At 47.7% G+C, this 19,910-nt stretch overlaps 1 protein-coding gene across 1 annotated transcript in view; it reads right to left on the bottom strand.

Moving 5' to 3' along the window:
- The window catches only part of ADAMTS16 (ADAM metallopeptidase with thrombospondin type 1 motif 16), a 149,662-nt gene that overhangs the window by 33,718 nt on the left and 96,034 nt on the right, over nt 1-19,910 (bottom strand). Inside the window, exon 18 of the mRNA XM_072807448.1 lies at nt 11,984-12,110. Coding sequence (XP_072663549.1) covers nt 11,984-12,110 — 127 coding nt within the window. The remainder of the gene's footprint in view (nt 1-11,983; nt 12,111-19,910) is intronic.

Consider the following 19,910-nt stretch of genomic DNA (forward strand, 5'->3'; position numbering starts at 1 on the left):
ACTGCCTTAAAACACCACCCTCTAATGAGGTCGGTCACTGGGTCTTGTTAAATAGGATGCAATGATTTACAGACACACCAAAACTCAGAGCGTACATCATTCAACCATCTTCTGGGAAGAAATTCATTGCAAGCAGATGGGTTGCTAGCGGCGCCAAGGGCCTTTTTCTTTCCTGTTCGATTTTTGCTAAGTCACATGGTTTCGATTTCTTGAGCTGCATCATTGGGTGAACATGTGATTTTGCCAGGACTGACGTGTAGAGCCCTGTGGCCGGCTTGGGCACGGGCTACTGTGAAAGGATACGGGGCGACGTGAGCTGTGCTGCCCTTTGGGTGCGGACACGGACTCTGCGGAGGCTGCACGGGAGATGGGTCTGCGAACCCGCATCTCCCTCAAGGTGGTGCCTACAGAAGAGCTTTAAACGACCCACTCTCAACCGAAACCGCTCCTCCCTTGGCGGTTCTCCTCTGGAAAACACACCACGGGAAACAAGCCCAGCCCGAAATGCCAAATGGCCCCTCAAGTGTCAGTGCACTGAACAACCCCTGGTTCTGTTGCCTTTAAAGTTATGTCTCTCAAAATCCGGCTCTTAGGATGGTTTGGCTTGTGACACTGACCAAGTACGCCCTCATCCAACGGTCCTGGGAGTGCATTTATTTCAAGTTAGTCAGTACAGAAGCGGGCCTAAGAGATGTCATGCAGGGCGGAGCTACATGATCCCAGGAGCTTCTAGAAAACACCATGGTGTCTAGATACTGGAAGCCCCTGGGACACCAGGTGAGTGGTCTCCAGAAGCAGGGCACTCCTGCTTTGGGGACTGAGCCGCAAGCCAAGCACTAGGTGCTCATGTTTGGTGGAAAAAAAGGCACATCTTTAGACACTAGACAAAAACAGCACCGTCACATGGTACCAAAACCAAAGTCAGCTGGGGAACAGAGGGACCAGGACGGCCCCCTTTCTAGGACTGAGCTGGCCTTTCTCCCTCATTCATTGATCACCAATTGGCAGCTGAAAATGCTAGTTGTACATGCCAAGCGCACATGCAACCACACAACAGGCCCTCTGAAGTGCCGGGCAGCACCTGGGAGAGATGTATTTCTACTGGTGAATCACTGAAATGAGATGAATGATAACCTGTTTTGTTAATTTTCTTGTATTCTGGGTAAGCCAACTCTGCCCATCATGTCTGCATCCATGACCAGGGTGCTACGCTCAATTTAGGGCCCTTGGCCGGGTGCCCGGAGGTGCATGTCCCTGGTGTGGTCACTGCCCCACCTAGCATTCTCCTTCTCTGCCTGCACTTCCCCTCACGCTCCAATGACTGAGTCCCTTTCACTGCAAAACCAAACACAATGAGTACAGAACTTCCTGAACGTGGGCCACCACCTCTCAAGCCACGTCCCTCTGTGTGCCCAGAGAGACTCTTACAGGTACCCGCCACGTCCGCTCTCTCCATCCTCCTGGCCGATCATCTCCAAGCACTCACGGGCAGCTCTGACATGAAAATTTGAATAAAGGCTGGGAACCCTCCATGGGCTTCAAGGTCACTTACTGCTGCAGCCCTGCCTCTCTGCTGTTCTCGGCGGCAAGACTTCTCGAAAGAGGTGCCGGGGCCCAGAGCTCTGCTTTCTCATCTGTCCCTCTGTTCCCCACTTCTCTCTCACCTTTGTCCCCAGGGCCCCTGGAACTGGATCGTATGGTACCAATGCTCAAAATCTTCCCAAGTTTTATCAACACTCAAGGAAGGAATGGAATGCAAACTCCCCAGCCTGGCCTCCAAGGCCGTGCACACTTGGATCTACCTGCTACTCCCCTCTGGTCATGGCCTCTGGCTCCCTTTGACCAAGGCCACCAAGGCCTCCCAGCTCTCTGCCAACATCCAGTCTCCCTCTGCCTCAGGGCCTTTGCACTTGCTGCTTGTCTTGGCTGGAGCACTCCCACAACCTAAGAGCTCAGAGCAGTCTACTTCAATCCTCTAGCGGAAGTAAACACCCCCTGGATCTGCCACTCTCCGGATCAGCATGCACATCTGCAAATGCACAGGTCCATATCTGTGCCTGTTGATGGCTGGCCCCCTGAGTTCTGTGGGTCAGGGCCCAGTTGCAAACCATCTAGAATGGTGGCACATACTAGGTCATCACTCAAAGGTCTGGCAGATAACTGAATAGATGTTGCAGTACATATGGTCTCTCAAACTAAGCCCTGCTGTGTGTAGTGAAGAGATGTGACTTTTTCCTGTGATAGCGTGCAGATGCTAGCCCTCCCATGGCCTCCTGCTTGTTCTTTTTAATGACATCAGTGAACCTCATGCTTGGAGACAGTATAAAGGTACATTTCAGTCCAACTTAGCTTTAGAAAGTCACAAAGTCTAAATAAGTGACGTCTTAATAATTTCAGGTCACCACATGTGAAAGTATCAGAATGAAAGCATTATTCACATGTTCCCCAAATTTGGGCAATGTTCTCTCCACAGAGGGCGACACTCTTTAAAATGAGACCTCTGTATTTCCAAAACATAAGTGGCATTAAAACATTTATTCTTAATGAACACAGGGTTAAAGGAGCAGTTTTCTTCTTCGTTTTTTTTTTTTTTTTTTTAATTATTGTTTATTGTGTTTTGTTTTCTGGCAAGAAAAAACAAACTTAGGCTAGAGGCCTTTCTGGGGAGGGGAAGTGTTGCCTTTCTAGGGCCAGTGGTGCTGGTCATGTCTCTGAGGCTCCCCCCTGCCAGCTGACTTCACTCTGGTGCAAATGGCCTGCGGTGCTGCTGTCAGGGAAGCCTTGAGCCTTGCTTCTTGAGACCCCACACTGGGGGTGTGTCCTTTCAGTCTGTCTCCAAACCCAGAGATTCCTAACACTCTCCAAAGACATATCAGAGCACTCTAAAATACTACACCATCCATCTGTGAGAAGATGTACTCACTTTAAGCTCTGCCACTGTTCACTTAGCTTTTTCCATATTTCTAAGGGCTTTATGATAATCACATGTGAGTGACCACTAGTGGTCTATTTTATTTATTTTTATCAGAAGACCACGGTGTGAAGAAAAGGAGAATACAGAGCTTCTGCAAATAGTGGAAATAAAAGGGAATAAACACAATCCTACAAATTCATAAGCAATCAGTAGAGTCACAGCTCATAAAAGCAGGTTATGTGTGTGTGAGAACTTATATTCTTTTTTAACAATTTTATCTATTTCTTTGAGGGAGAGAATGTGTTCACATGTGTGAAGATACACATAACCAGGGGGAGGGCAGAGGGAGAAGCAGGCTGCCCACTGAGCAGGGACCCTGACATGGGACTCGATCCCAGGACCCTGAGATCATGACTTGAGCCAAAAGCAGATGCTTAACGGACTGAGCCACCCAGGCGCCCCGAGAAATATATTATTGATTTGATAAAAATCAAATCCACGAGAAACGATGATTCAGTCAAGATGCAGAGAAGCCTAATAATGCTGACATTTAAAAACACAGAGAATAAAGAAATGTCAGGCACACCAGAACTAAGGGCATGGAAGCAAGGGTCACACTGTGAGCTTTCAGAAACAAACAGCTTAAGTTGGAAAACAATATTAGGGGTGAAGATGGTCTTCATTTAGCAACAGAGAACAATTCATGTGGAAGCTGTAATGCTACCAACACAATGTAGAAATTTAATGTTAATGATGAAATAAAAGTAGCAGGAGAAATTGAAAAATAAGCAACTATAAAGTGAGATTTTAAAATATTTCTCTCAGAAACAGATATACGAGACAGACAAAAAGTCAGAATATATTTGAATAGATAAATAAGGATAGTGATCTAATTGCCATATAAATAACCCTGCTCCAACACAGAGCACACATTCCTCCGTTCCCACAGGAAACGGTTATAAACACTCCCATGTTCAAGTCATAAAGGAAGTCTCGAAAATGCGAAAAGTGATATAATTTTAACTCTTTCTTTGATCTTGATGTCAGAACATCTGAAATAACAAAAAAATTACCACAAAGCTCCATAAATCTGGAAATATTAAACTACAATAATTCTAAATAATTCACAGGTTTGAGAGTAAAGCAGTGGTACCTAATCATACCTAAAATCAGTATCCTATAGTTCTTCCCCCACAAAATGTGATTCTGAGTGAAGCTTCCAGTTTTCAAATATTTTCAGAAGCACTGATTAGCATATGTAAAGTGAATATATAGCTGTAGGTAAAGATTTGTAGTAAGATCTATTCTTTCTACCTGTCATGTATCTTCATCCATCCAACAATCATCTATATCTATCTACCACTGGTCTAGAAGTTATTTTTAAATTTTTATTCCAAAATATTTGGAGCATATATCATAGTGTATGTTATTTAGGGGACAATGATGTTGAACCTGATGGGGGGATTTGGTGAATTCTAGAGTCAATCATACTAAGGCCTGGAAACCAAAATAATAAAAATATTATGAAAAATTATTTATTTTATATTATTTAATGTATAAAACCAGTTAAGTTCCCTGAAAAAATAAAGTATTCCCAAGGTGACTTTCTGTCTTTTTTCATATGGATAAATAAGTAGATATGTACAGAAATATACAACGACAACAATACACACACACACAAACCCCAAACTAAAACAAATAAAGCAAACACAAGCAAAGAACCCTAAAACACAAAATATTTTACAGAACTACTACCTAAGGCAGATTCTTAGGTGTCAAATGACAAATTCAAATCTAGAAAGCTGGTTATTTTTATATTCCTACTGCCATGATTTCTACATTAATATTTAAGTGACTGAGGAAGTAAAGTAAATCAGCCTTGCCTATGACAAATTCCATTTGTCCATATTTATAACCTGACTTTCCTTGGGGATGCATTCTAACAAATATCGTACCAGCTTGAATGCATTTTAAAGATTTTAGTTTTAAGTAATGTCTACACCCAACCTAGTCCTTGAGCCCACAACCTTGAGATCAAGACCCACACGCTCTGCCCACTGAGCCAGCCAGGCGCCCCTTGAATGCATTTGAAATTCATTGTTTTGGTGTCAAGTGACATCTTTCCCCAGGGGATGCTATAAGACATTACCATCTCTTTTTTTTTTTTTGAAGATTTTATGTATTTATTCATGAGAGACACAGAGCGAGAGGCAGAGACACAGGCAGAGGGAGAAGCAGGCTCCCTGCGGGGAAGCCGATGCGTGACTCGATCCCAGGACCCCAGGATCACGACCTGAGCCGAAGGCAGATGCTCAACTGCTGAGCCACCCAGGTGTCCCAAGACATCATCTTCTATACTAAGATTCCATCACATGAAGATGATGTGATCGTGATGCTCACTGGTGACCTCATGCTTTAGCAAAACATCCCTCTAAGAACAGTGCCAATTCCGGACATTTTTGGTTTCCCTGATCAAATGGAGCAGGTTGGATGCCTTCTCCCTGAGGGTGCTGGGAGCAGGACAAGACACAGGGATAAGAGCCGGGTCCTCCATGTAGGGGCGTGAGCCACAGCATCAGGCTCCCCGATGGAGCTGCGCCACGGCCAGATGATGAGGACTTGGGACGCATCTCAACAGACTGTGGACCAGTGATGGTCCTTCTGTTCAGCCTTATTGGCGTGCATCCCATCAGTGAAGGGGAAAGTCCAGAAGAGATCGGCACCGAGTCGCCTCCATCCCCTACATGTCCCATTGTGTCACAGGAGACATCTGTGATTTGAAGTCACCTTGGATTCACCTTCTCAGCCCTATTCTAGATGTCACTGTTGAAGCAGAAGCGGGGCTGGCTGCTGGGCAGGGCCGGCTGCATAATTTGTGGAAACCAGTGCAGGATGAAAGGCTGTTAGGAATTTCAAGTTGGAAGGGCAGAGAATGAAAGCGCGTGGGGACCCCCTACTGCAGGTCATATGCCCATTCTGCTGCTCGTTTATTCTCAGACACTCAGATAATCAGATGAACTAAAATGCTCACTTCTTTGGCATTCCCAGGCGTTAACCCCTTTCGTATGTGGGAATCACCTCAGGGACGAGGGCTCTTTTCATTCCCTGGCAACCCATGCACACCGACTGGCTGGCCGGCAGTTAACGTCTCTATGGCTTGTATCTAAAGGAGCTACGAGACAACATCACTGCCCCTCTCCTGTCACTGAAAATGTTGCTTCAGGAGAATATCAGTAATGAAGTTATCCTGCTCAACGTTATCTTGCATTTCCACAGTGTGCAACCAAATGCACCCAGTCACTGACTCGGGCACTTGGGGTGAAAGCAAAAGATTCTGCTAATGGGTTTGTCACCAGAGTGTGGGCAGAAATACCCTGCGCCTGGTGGAGAGGATTACAGGGCCGGGCTGCCTTCGTGTGACTTTCTAAAACAAGAAAACAAAGTATATTTGACCACCATCTATTTGACCTGAACACTTACTCTGCATTCGCAGGACAACAGGGCAGAGGGAAGAAAGGACCTGTTTCCCATCTGGAAAGCATTTCCTCTTGCACCATCCCTCCATCGTCCAGGAAGTCACGCTCTTAGGTGTTCACGCATCCAAACCCAGACAGTAGTTTAGATAAAGGACACGAGGAGCCACTCTGTTTAGATAAACTGAGAAATATAAGGGAAAGAAGTATCTGTGTGATTCATGGTTCGTGTTTCAAAGGCAGGTGATAGGAGAGCCTGACTGACTCTCAGATGAAGACAGAGGTGGCGGGGCCCTGGGCGCACCCGGGCCGTGTGTTCCGGGCCGAGGAGAAGCCTGGAGGAGCAGCTGGGAACTGCTTCTATAGCCAGAGCCTCCCCGACATTTTAAGATCATCTTCCTCCTGAGGTTCTTCACCCCCGGACCCCCACCGCATCGCCCCCGGGAGAGAGGGACAAGCTGGGGGAACCAGGCGGCCAAGGTCCGGATGCTCGCAGGGAGCTTAGCATTGCAGTCGGTGCGGCAGGGTTTCATTTTCATTTCAGTTAAAGAGGAGAAGGCTGGGGGCACCTGGGTGGCTCAGCGGTTTAGCGCCACCTTCGGCCCAGTGATCCTGGAGACCCAGGATCGAATCCCACATCGGGCTCCCTGCATGGAGCCTGCTTCTCCCTCTGCCTGTGTCTCTGCCTCTCTCTCTCTCTGTGCCTCTCATAAATAAATAAATAAATAAATAAATAAATAAATAAATAAATAAAATCTTAAAAAAAAAAAAAAAGATGAGAATGCTGTGGATTCAGATGTTTTAAAGACTGTTTTAAAGACTGCACTCCCGGATCCTTCTGGGACCCTCCCTGAAGGGGAACCAAAACACCAAATCACACCGACTGCATCTGGCATTCAGTCCCCGGAGCCAGCCTGGTGGCTCAGCGCTTGGGTCCCTCTGAGCATCTGCTGCAGCTTCACACCGCCACTGGGACACCAGGACAGACCGCCCGCAGCTGGGACATGGCTCCTGACCCTCACAGCAGACAGAGTCTAAATAAGAAAGGTGCACACACACCTTCCTGATCAGAAAAATGAAACTTGTCTTTTCAGCCCATTTGGTCAGAAACAAAAAACTGCCAGCATTCTGGGCAAGAGAGAAATGCATCTTACTTACATCACAGAGGAAAATAAAACAACTTTTTGAATTAAGATCGATTTTCCCAGCTCAATTGTTCAACTAAAATAATCCATAAGGATTAATATATGTAATATAAGCTCATTCTTCTGCATTTTGTCATAGTCTTGCTTTGCAGACTAAATAAATAACGGATGTGAATTTGTTTCTCCTTTTACACCACAAATAAAAACAGCCAAGAGTTGTCGAGTGCTTAGCACATGTGCTGTGCCCAGAGTACCTGCATTTTATGTGGATTCCCTCAACAAAGCCTTGTTCTCTCTCACCCCAATTACACACAAGTTGGACACACAAGGCGATCTGAACCAGGTCACTGGCTGCACAGTCCACACCTTTAAACAAGTTGCCAAGCTCACACCACCCTTGCTCTCAATCATTCTCGTAATCCTGGCCAACCCAGGCCACTCCATCTAAAGGACTCTGATGCACAGAGTTGGGGCCAGAGGCTGGGGCCACCTGTTCAGTACAGACCCGCAGAGTCTCACGCGTCATCAGGCCTCTGCTCTCTTTTGGGGAGGTATCGAGAATCTCGTTAGGGATCTCCCAGCAGGAAAGCACGGCCTTAGGTTTGCAGCAAACTCAGGACTGTCTCCAAAAGCTTTCTCCTTCCGAGAAGAATACAAGTACTCCAAGACATTAGACATAAATCAGACAGCCAGATGGATGGGGGTCTCTGGATGCTTCTTGGAGGAACTTGGGGGGGTGTCCTCACTATTTCTCTACAATGCTGTTCCCACATCAGAGCCAACCTCTCCCAGACTAGTCCCTTTCACTCTCAACTGTGCCTTTTTTTTCAGCACACAAAGCTCCCAATGGAATTTACTTATACAATTTTACCTGAGTAAGTTTAGAACACATCAAAGAACGTAGAGATGTTTTAGCCATAGATCCCTCAACACCAGAAACACAAACCATAGGGACGCAAAGGAGGCCCGGTGAGAAAAGTAAGGGTCCCCAAAGATGACTCGCAGGGAAAATGAGTGACTTTCAAATAGGTGTGTGTTTACAAGAGTGAATAAGGAAAATCCAACAACATCCATTTAAAAATCTTTCTTGGAAGGAATCAATAAGCATGAAGGGAAAGCAGAGTCAGAGACATAACCTATGAGGACTTTTCGGGAAGAAATGAGACTGTTGGCTCACCATGAAGGAGGCCGGAGTGAGTGGGGGATTCACAGGTGGGCTGTAGCAGAAGCAGAGGTGGTCCTTACCTGGCTGGTTCTTGTCTCTGAGGTCTGAAGTTGTGGGTTGAGAGAGTGGATGGGGAGGAGGAGGAATTCTGGAGGACACTGGAGGTGACACGGAACCCCGGGAGGGAGCAGGCGAGCAGGACGGGGTGGTGGGATAGCCTGCCAGCCTGGGTAGGTGGCCACATCAGAGAGTGGCCATACTTTTCAACTGAGAACGTGGGCTTTCATTTCCTTGGCAGGACGTATCGCTCCTGAGCCCCACAGACAAGCGTGGGTGTCGCCAGGGTGGTCTTAGGGTAGGATAATGGAGGAAGAGCTGGGCAAGATAGCTGGGCGGGCCGGCGGGATGAGGGTTACAGCGCCATCCCTGGACTCTGGGCTAGGGACAGGCCAGGGCATCCTGGACAGTGAAGGGGGGAGAGGCAACCGCCCCGGTGAGACAGAAGGGAGTGCAGGTCCGGGACTGGAGAATGGCAATGACAAGGGGTGGTGGTGGCCCGCAAGGGGTGGCTCGGACCCAGGTTGCACAGGAGGCGCCCCGGAGTTAGGCGAGAGGCTTTGACATACCGGCAGAGGCCTTGCAGCCAAGGCTCAAACACAGGAGACTAGATGCCCTTTCCTGGAAGCCCGAGCTGGTAGGCAGGTGGGGGCCAGGTGAGGGCAGCTCTGCTTCAGGAGGTCACCGGGAATCTGACGCCCTCCATCTGTAACGCCACAGGCTGAGAGGTGGCCTTGCCCCAGGGCTGGGGCCGGGGCAGTGAGGCCAGCCCTGCTGCAGCCCACGGAGCGTGAGAGGAAGAGGAGGAAGCAGCGCCTTTGCGGGGCGCCCACAGAAGGCACCTGCCTCACTGCCGCTCGCTTCCCGCAGCCCAGGGGGTGAGCGGGGAGGGGATGGCGATCATCTAGCTGGGCTTCCACGTGAGAGTGGAAGAGCGTCTGTGTGTATGTGCACACACATATGTGCATGTGAGTGCATGGGAGTGTGCACGTGTGAGTGCATGTACCTGTTGGGGTTCTGCTAACAAAGACAAGGAGAAAACAGACGTGGAGGGGGCACCTCCTGGAAAGTGATGACGTGTTGACACAGGTAGGACAGGATGAGACAACAGAGACGTGGCATGCCATCGGGTGCGACCCCGAACATGCAGCAACCGGGTGTCCTCTTGAATACCCCACCTAGGGTTTCTTAAAAGAATAGAGTCTGGGCGAGCCCACCAGGAGGGAGCGAAGAGGGGGTGGGGGAGCCCCAAGGGGGGGTGGGGCTGTGGCCCTCTGGGAGAGGACCCCCTGCTCCCGCCTGTGGTTCTGGCCTTTCCTGCTGCCTGGCCTGAGCCCGGCGTGGGTTGCAGGCACAGAGAGGCCTAGTCTGGGGTCTCCACCGGCAGCTCACATCTGACCTAGGTGATGCTTAAAGTCACAACAGGGAGCTGGTGACTTAGTTTTGGGCAGGGTGTGTTCTCTGCATCCCCTCCAGAGGAGCCTCACTGGTCAGGCTGGCCTGCAGCGGGGTGAGCCACTCACAGGACATCCGGGGTGATGCCATGCAAACACTAAACGTTCCCAATTATCTGGAGCTTGAATGGATCCACCTTCACTAAGGCTGGGTCCTCTGCACCCACACGGGACATGCACACACTTATCTTAGTCTTGGGGAGGGAGGCTTCCCTGCAGCACAGCTAACTGGCTGTTCTGAGGCGCACCAGGTCGGCGGGCCCTGCAAGAACTCAGCACATGCTGCGCGGCCACCTGTTTCCTTTGGACAGGATGATCGGGGTGCCACACTGCCACCAGCCTCCCTCTGCCAACCACAGGTTTCATTTCCTCAACTATCCAGGACTTTGTGCACTTGGCATGTTGTTTGGACCCAGAGCAAACCTTTGGTACCCTGAGTGCCCGATGTCCAGCTCAGTACCACCCACAGGGTGCATGAGCCAGCGGATTGACCACGGAGGCCTATGTAGTGGGTACCAAGGCGTGTGGCCATTCCAAACACCTGTGTAGCCCCAGGGAGGATTCCAGGTGGGTGCCTGACACATGGTGGGTCATGGGGCTCCAGCACCAAAGTCCTCATGTCAGTTTTGAGTAGCATGTCTCTCCACGGCAGGCCATGGTGGCTGAGGAGCTCGGGCTGGGGCTGGGCAGGTGGCTCTCTGCGGAGTGGTGGGTCCCCAGCCCCCAAGGGAACAGGGAGACAGGAGGACAGGATGTTCCCAGGGAGGACCCTCCTCATCGTGGTAGAAGGAAAGGTCCCTACCTCTCAGATGCTGAAAAGTAGCCTCTGTCTCTATCCTGGGCCAGTGACCAGGGACCCAACAGCTCAGAGACCAAGGGAGCAATGGGTCCCCTCTCCCTCCTGTGTGTTATTGTCTCTGGGAAAAGCGTCATGCCCCTGAGGCACATTTCAGCAAACCTGGAATCAGTGTGGCAGCCACTGTGGATCTTTAAAATCAAGCAGTGTGAGTTTACCCTGCGCTGTTTTCAGTGCACTGCCTGTCTATTGCATCTAGTTGGAGTTTAGATTTTTATTCAATAGGCATGTTACTCAGGTGATTTTCACAGTCTTTTTGGGATGTGTCCGTTGTGAAGATGAAACCATCAGCACCAGAGAGGTGACTGGCATGCCTGGGGTGTCACAGCTGGGAGCAGGGCCGGACCATGGCCACCTCCTCGGGGTCCTGCCCAGCCCACTGACTCAGGGCACTGTGCTGTCCTGAGAACTATGGGGGCAGCAGTGCCTCGGGCAAAGCAGGATGCCACAGCCCCGGCTTTCTCGTTGTCACAGGAGTGAGCAAGGATGTGCGTGCGTGTGCATTCATGTGCTACAGCGATCCATGCTCCCTGACCCACCAGGCAGCTTGTGAATGGAGCCTTCCCACCCGTTTCATTCAGGGGGCAAATAAACCAGAGTGAAAGGAAGTGGGGGCTGAGGGAGAAAACATTACTGTCTGCACAGTACGTTCTCACTCCTGCCAGCCTGGAGGAATTGAAGGAAAAATTGAGCAAAGAGGATGCCGTTAGGAGAGCTTCCACTTACATTCACAAGATAGTCCAGACTACCTCCCCCAAACATACCTGTTCAGCAGGTTCCGTTACTCTTGCCTCTTCCTGTTCCGGATTACATGACAACAATCAGCACTTCCATCCTCCACACTCCGGAGCTCCCAAGACTCACTAAGTATATAGTCGCACAACTGTGAACCTGTCTGGCTGAACGTGGCAGCTCTTACCTGGGAGGACAGGCAGATACTTTGCAGGACACCACCCCCGGGACCGGTCGGGTGCTGGGATTACAGAATGATGTGTTGACCTGAAACCGCAGGTCTCGGAAGCAGCCAGCCCTCGTGGTCATCTGCCCTGCAGGGAAGGGTGCAACGTACAATAAAGACTCAGAAATGTACCCCATGGGGGGAGGCAGGTAAAGAACAAATGAAATCTCTTTTTAAAAAACATTATATGGTCTCATTCATTTGGGGAATATAAAAAATAGTGAAAGGGATTAAAGGGGAAAGGAGAGAAAATGAGTGTAAATATCAGTGAGGGAGACAAAACATGAGAGACCCCTAACTCTGGGAAATGAACAAGTAGTGGAAAGGGAGGTGGGCAGGGGGATGGGGTGACTGGGTGATGGGCATGGAGGGGGGCACTTGAGGGGATAAGCACTGGGTGTTATGCTATATGTTGGCAAATTGAACTCCAATAAAAAAATAAAATAAATTCAAATAGAGACTTAATACATAAAAAAAGACTGATGAATCACTAAACTCTACCTCTGTAACCAATAATACATTATATGTTAATTAATTGAATTTAAATAAAAATTTTAAATGTGTTATGCACAAAAAAAAAAAGAAAACATTTGAGGGTAAAAAATAAAAAAAAAATAAAAAACATTTACCATATTGGCACGTCTTTATGCTAATGACTCATTGGCCAACTACTAACATACTAGTCCTTTTCTGACCTGTCTTCATGTCTTTTATCAGGGAATTTCATCAATTCTAGGATGTGCGTACTTCTCTCCTCTATCTTCGCATCTTTAAAGTCAACATGTGTCTTATAAGTGGTGCCAGTGTATGTTTGATGACACAGTTCTTTCCTATTGTTTCTGGAGTTGGGAGCACTGCGCATTTCTCAAAAGAAACACAATACACCAGATTTGTGTTTCCGCATGAGAAGTCACAATAATTGATAATAAGTCAGAAACAAATACAAACAAAAATACATAAAGCAGTTTGTCACCAGAGAATTCAGAGGCAAATTTTGCCACGGTTGTAACCTGACTGGAGGCATTTCACAATAATGACTTAGGTGTCCTATCGAATGAGGTCAGTGGAAATGGTTGAAATGAAAGTTGGATCCATCCTCAGCCCCCATGCACATCCCCAGTGTTATTTACAGCTTCGCAACTCTGCCCAAATTTGTTCAGTATTTCAATTCATTAAATTTACCCAAAAAAGGTACTATTCTTCCTAGAACAGTCAAAGTCAGAGAGGCAGAAGGTTGGATGTTGGTTTGCCAGAGGCTGGGAGGAGGGGGTGGGGAGTCACTGTTCCATGGCACAGGATTCCCGTCTGGGAAGATGAACAAGATCTGGAGATGGACAGTGGGGATGTTTGTACAACAGTGTGCACAGACTGAAAGTGCCCTGAACTGTACACTCAAAGATGGTTACATGGCAAACGTTCTATCATGTATATTTTACCACAATACAAAAGGGACTTTGACTAGATACACATTCTGAAGGATGATGTTAAAGAGTTCATCCAGTGTAGAGAAGACTAAAGAAAGAACCCAACTGGCATTGTTTTAAAATGAAGATAATTAAAATATACTAAGATCGAAAAATGATTTCATTGTTGAAAGGAGCAGAGATGTGCTGCTCATGTGGCCCCTCTGTCCCCGTGGTGTGTAGCCAAAGCCCTGGCACAACTCAGCAGCCCCTCCTGTACACGTCTGGATTTCCCCGCCAGGCAGGTATTCAGAGCCAGGAACAGACGAAAGACACATTTTCAGAGGAGAAAGCAGCAGGTTGTAGATGCCGGCATAACCATCTCTAACATGAGCGTCCATGTGACGACATCCCTCTTTACTCAAGGAAAACTAAAAGTCTCTAAAACATACATTTGACAGTTTGGGTAAGCTTGGTCAGAAGGAATAAGACAAGTCAATGCCTTAAATGAGGAAAGCTACATTCTCTAGGGAGTTGACTTTTACTTTTCTTTTTTTTTTTTTTTTTTTAAGATTTTATTTATTTATCCACGAGAGGCACAGAGAGAGAGGCAGAGACACAGGCAGAGGGAGAAGCAGACTCCCTGTGGGGAGCCTGATGTGGGACTCCCAATTTGGGACTTGATCACAGGTCTCCTGGATCACGACCTGAGCCGATGACAGATGCTCAACCGCTGAGCTGCCCAAGTGTCCCATTTTGCTTTAAACTTGAGTCTTCCCAGCCCTGCCCTTCTAGCCCCGCTGTGTCCCTCTGTGCTGACCTCCCTGCTCCTCTGATTCCGCAGCTGGTCCACAGGCTGTCTTGTCCTCCCTGCCTTCACCTCTGCATACCTAGCAGATTCCTTCTCATCCCTTTAAATGAAGCCCAAAAACCCATCTGAATCCCCTCTGGTCAATGGCTCTTGGTCTGGAGCGGGCTTCAGAGCTGTCCTGTTGGTTAACATGCAGAATGCCGTGCCTACCTGCAGAGTCTCGGATTCAGCAGGTCTGGGGTAGGGCCTGAGGATTACATTTCTGTCCAATGTCCAGGGGCTGCTGGGGCTGCAGGCACAAGGACCACACACTGAGAACCCCTGCTCTGGGCAAAATCTGTGGCCAGGACTTTCAGGTCTCGGGCTACACCCATGTGACAGAGCAAAATGTCAGTGTTTGGTCTTTGTCCCAAGTTTCTGACTAACAGCTCCTAAAACTCTGGAAATCACAGGAGCTGTCAGAGTGTCTTTAGTAGGCTAAGAGGTGGCTGGAGGCTGGGGCCCTGGGGAGCTCAGGATGGGGCTGGACTCCAGAAAGATCCAGAGAAGAATAAAGGATTAGGATTTTTCAGCCCCATCCCTGCCCTCCAGGGATGGAAAAGCGGGGAGATTCAGTTCATCACCAAAAGGCAATGATTTCATCGATCAGGACTAGGTTACAAATCTCTGTAGGAACCCTAAACCATCCGGAGAGCTTCTGGGTTAGTGAGATCTCTGTGCTGAGAGGGTGGGAAACCCCAGCTCCACAGGGACAGAAGATTCCATGCCAAGGGCCCTTTGGGCAGTCTCACCATGTACCTCCTCTTCTTCTGGCTCTTCATTCCTTTCCCTTGGCACCCACAAGTCCTGTGCCTTCCTAGGTTCTGTGAGCTGCTCTAACAGATTATCAAACCTGAAAGGGAGGGATTGCAAGAACCCCTAATTTATAGTCATGTCAGACAGAAATGTGGGTACGGGGATGCCTGGGTGGCTCAGTGGTTGAGGGTCTGCCTTCGGCTCAGGTCATGATCCCGGGGTCCTGGGATTGAGTCCTGCATCAGGCTCCTCTCAGGGAGCCTGCTTCTCCCTCTGCCTGGGTCTCCACCTCTCTCTCTGTGTCATAGATAGATAGATAGAAAGAAAGAAAGAAAGAAAGAAAGAAAGAAAGAAAGAAAGAAAGAAAGAAAGAAATGTGGGTACATTGGGCACCCAGTCCTTGTGACTGGTGTTTTAATTGATAACAGTCTTCTGCGACGGAGCCCTTAAACCTGTAAAATCTGAGTAACTCCAGGTAGTTTGTATCAGAATTGAACTGTAGACATCCCCTTGGCCACTGGGTAATCGGTGTCTGTTGGCGCTACAAAGGCCACACACTCGGTGTCAGAAGTGTTGTGAATAGAGTTCAGATGAGGCTAGCAGTGGTTGGTGCTCATCTGTCCTGGCAAACCTTAATAGGGACACCCCTTTCCCTCTCAAAGTCTGTAGGTGTGGGCACCACATGTGGTGAGTCTGCGGACAGGGTTCCTGAAGACATATGTGTCATCCCTTGGAGCATATTTCTGGAGGGCAGAGAACATTATGCTGCCTGTCTGCATAATCCCCGTAATCCCTGTGATCTCCCTAATCCCTGTAGCATGCGTGGGTCAGTTTGTCCTCTCACTTACCAAAGAATTTTTAAGCCACTGGCTAATTTCATTACATTCAGGAACTTCTAAGCTCAGACAAGTTAATAGTGGGGCAACTAACTGCTAGCCAAAAAGTCATCAAAGTTGTAAGAGTATAGTCCTTTCTCTTTACATTACTTAGGCAACACATGAGCTGGGCACGGTTTTGGTGACTCATCAATGTACCAATACAGACCTGAAATCTGAATCCATGTTTTATGAACCTGCTTTTCCACCTGCTAACAAGGAATAAGAGACTATAAGATTAGAAAAAAGAAACAGATGTCTGTTTAAGATGTTCTGCAAAGAAACTTGGGGATTCCCTAAATTAAGCCAGTTTATCACAATGATCCAATTTATATGGCATCCTATTGAGCAACAGTACAATGTCCTAAAATTGCTAAGTTTGTTCACCCTAATGAAAAGAAAAGGAAAACTAATCTTTTCTCTTCACTTATGTGAAGAGAATTTAAAAGTCCATTTTAAAAAATTCTTTAACCAAATTCATATGACTTTTTAGGAGGTGTGATTCTATAAATAATGGCTTCTGTTTGGTTTCCTGTTTTGAAATTAAGGACGTGTGAAATCCACCCCTTCTGCTCAGGCCCCAACAAACAATCCGGCCTTATCGTTCGCTGGGGGTTCTGAGCAAGTCACAGGCTCTTGATGAAGTAAATACGAAATTTCGTTTTGCTTTAAATAGCAAAAGAAGTTTACTTTATTAATGTGGTTGTTTTTTCTTTTTTATTTGTCTGGCTTCTCTCCTGAGTGCCTCAGTGTCAGCCAAGTGCCAGGCTTTTACCTGTTAACTGGGTAGGAGGGAAATCTGAAGCTAGTCACTCTTTAGGAACGATGTATTAAACGATATATATATATATCACCCAAAGGAACATGGGAATTTGTCTGACACATGTGCAGGTTCTGACTCTGTGGTGACTTTGGAGACTGTTCCTCTTCCTTGGTGTGGCACCACGGGCTTGTGGAGCAACCACATTGTTTGTTGTGAAGCACAGCCCCACAGATTGCAAGACTTCCTACAGGGTCCTTGGATCCCACCCACTGAATGCCAGGAGCACTCACCCCCAGTCATCAAGGCAACTAAAATGCCTGCACACATGGGGAACACACACTTCGGACATCAGCAGATAAGGAAGACCACTTAGGGCTAGGAAAATAAAGGGTGAATATGAAGCATTGCCTTGAGATATTTAGCAATTAATAGAAATAGGACAAAACAGAAGGGTTGTTAGTAGGTCTGAAAGAATTCATCTAAGAAAGTAACAATGGTGAACATGGTATAAAACAGAATTTGTGGAATGCGGCTAAAAGTAATACTCAGAGGACCATTCATGGTCTGAAATACTTACACCCATAAATAAGAATGGAAATCAATGATGTAATATGGAACAAAGAAATGAGAAGAGCATAGCTCAAGGAAGTAGAAACAATTGATGTAGCTTGAAACAGAAATCAGTGTATTAGAAAATGGAGAGATTCCAGTGTATTTGATTACAGACAAAAACTTGAAGAAGCAACTATGTTACAAAGTGGAAAATCCAAGAGCTGATCTGGGGGACAGGGTTGTCACCTCCGGCCCGTGAGACTTTAGGTTAGATCCCACAAAAGAGAGGCATGAGCATAGGATGCGGGGAGCAGAAGAGTGTCAGAGCCCCACCACCACCTCCCTGGCAGCAGCGGGCATGAGCATGTGCTTGGCAGGCATGAGGTTTGCAGAAATGCAGGCATTTTCCTGGGAATCATGTGCGCCAGTGGTGGCTTGGCTCTAATCCTAACAAAGTGATTTCTGTAATGTTCTACAACTTCCTGGTTCTTAAATAGCCAGATCGACTCTGAGAGCTAATGGTGTCTCTCTCTGACCTTTACTCCTCTACCCTGCAAGTATTTTGTAAGCAAATGATCCTTTATATTAAATATCTTCTAGTGTGACATACCTAGAATGGCTTCTGTTTTCCTGGCTAACCTGTCACTGATACACTAACTTAACGAAGAGAGTAAGGAATAAGCACAAATATGCAAAATATGAAATGAAATTAAGAGAATATCCTACACAAAAGAAATGAAGATGATTTAATGAGGGTACTTTGTTCAAATTTATAAGCATAATATTTAAAAATCTTACAGAAAAATATGGTTTTCTGAATTAGCAAAAATAATTCCAAAAGAGAGAAATAATCTATGTGGTTTAATTACCAGACAGAATGCAAAGCTGCATTGAAAACCACCTAATTCCTGAAAATGCAAGAGAGTCAGATGTTGCGAATAGGTCCTGCCACACATAAAAGAAGAAATACTGCCAATGCTAGTTAAATTATTCCAAAGCATAAAAGATAATTTTCCAACATTAAAAAAGTGCCTTTTAGCACCCAGAAGAAACTCACAACTCGATAATACTTAGTAATAATATTAATGCGAAAAGAAAGAAAAAAGAAATAGGACAGAATCAAATAACACAGAGAAAAAACCTACAACTCTAGATGTTGACTCATGGTAGGAATGGCAGGATGGTTCAATAATTGGAAAGTCAGTTAATATATTTCACCGTATTAACAGATTAGGAAGAAACATACATTTCACCCTGTATGTAATAATGTTTAGCATGTGATAAATTTAATCTCCATTTTGACAAAAACGTTAATAAAATAGGCAGCGGGTAAATATTTACTCATCAAATTTTGTATATTTGCATGAGTTTATGTGTATATGTGTATATATTTCTAGATAGAAGCAAATATAGATATTTGCGTGTTTATTTAAAAAGAGAAGCCAACATCATGGGAAACAATGCAAACATTCCCCTTATGAGACGGAATAAGGAAAGAACTTTTAATTATTAGCAGTTGAATTCAGGCGATTTTGGAGACATTGCCTGGTAAATTGGACAAGATGAGAAGAGGGAATATGAACATTATAGCAGGGAAATGACCTTGGGAGGTATGATTATGTATTTAGAAAACTCGAGAAAACAGACACGAAGGTCACTCGGTGGAGCTGCTGGGGTCAGGGAGGGACCAGAGTAAATACAGCAGGGGACCCAGGCTGAGCCGAGCCGGGAAGGCACATGCACCTGCTCTGGGGGGCGGGTCCATCCCAGGGAAGGGTCCAGCATGTTGTTCCCAGCACGACACTGACAAGAGTGCAAAGTTGTGCAGCAGAAGACGCAAGACCCGGGTGGTGGAAGACGTGCGGGAAGCAGCACTCTGGGGGGAATACGAGATGCCCACTGAAGGACAGGAGGGCAGACCCAGGGTCTAGGGGGTGCTGTAGAGGCGGGAGGCGCCAGGGGAGGGCGAGGTCTCCTGACTGCAGGATGCAGGACAGAGAAGCGGGGGCTGGGGGGGAAGGGCTGCAGGCTGCAGGTGCCCCCGGGACTGCACACCGTCTCCAGGTGAGGCTGCAGGAGTGAGAGCGAGGCCGGGAGGGCAGGCGGCCCACGGCAGGAAGGGAAGGTCCTCCTCGTGCCCCTGCGTGCAGTGAAGGCCACAGGCAGCCGGAGGGAGGGCGGGGCGGGGGACAGAAGGAGCTGTTCATCCTGGGCTCAGGAGGACGAGCACTTTCGGGAACAGGAGAGGAAGGGAACGTGAGATCTGGGGAGTGTCCGCTGGGGGAAGGAGGGGCAGCTCCTCTGCAGCAGAGTCAGGAGTGGGTAGCGGGAGCTCTGGCTTGAGGGGAGCAAGTGGGGTGGACACTGGGCAGGTGTCTCCCGCGGAGGGGAGCGGAGCTGCCGACGGGGCGCAGCCCATAACCCCATCCGTCCTATGGTCCCCCACCCTGGGCCTGGGTCTTCCCAGGGCAGTGAGGGTGCTCGACCCCCACAAAGACCAGCGAGCAGGCCTGGGACCCTGCTGGAAGGCGTTGCTGTCCTCCTGTCACAAAGTGCGACTAAAATCATGTGGGGAGATGCTACCAGCTGGACTCGGGCCCCGGGTGCTTTCCAGGAAAGTTCTCGTGTGTGATTCTCCTCCCGCCATCCGCCTACCCCGCCCTCACTCCCCTCCAGAGCATCAAGCTTT

The sequence above is a fragment of the Canis lupus genome, chromosome 31, assembly GCF_048164855.1.
Source record: "Canis lupus baileyi chromosome 31, mCanLup2.hap1, whole genome shotgun sequence".
NCBI lineage: Eukaryota > Metazoa > Chordata > Mammalia > Carnivora > Canidae > Canis > Canis lupus.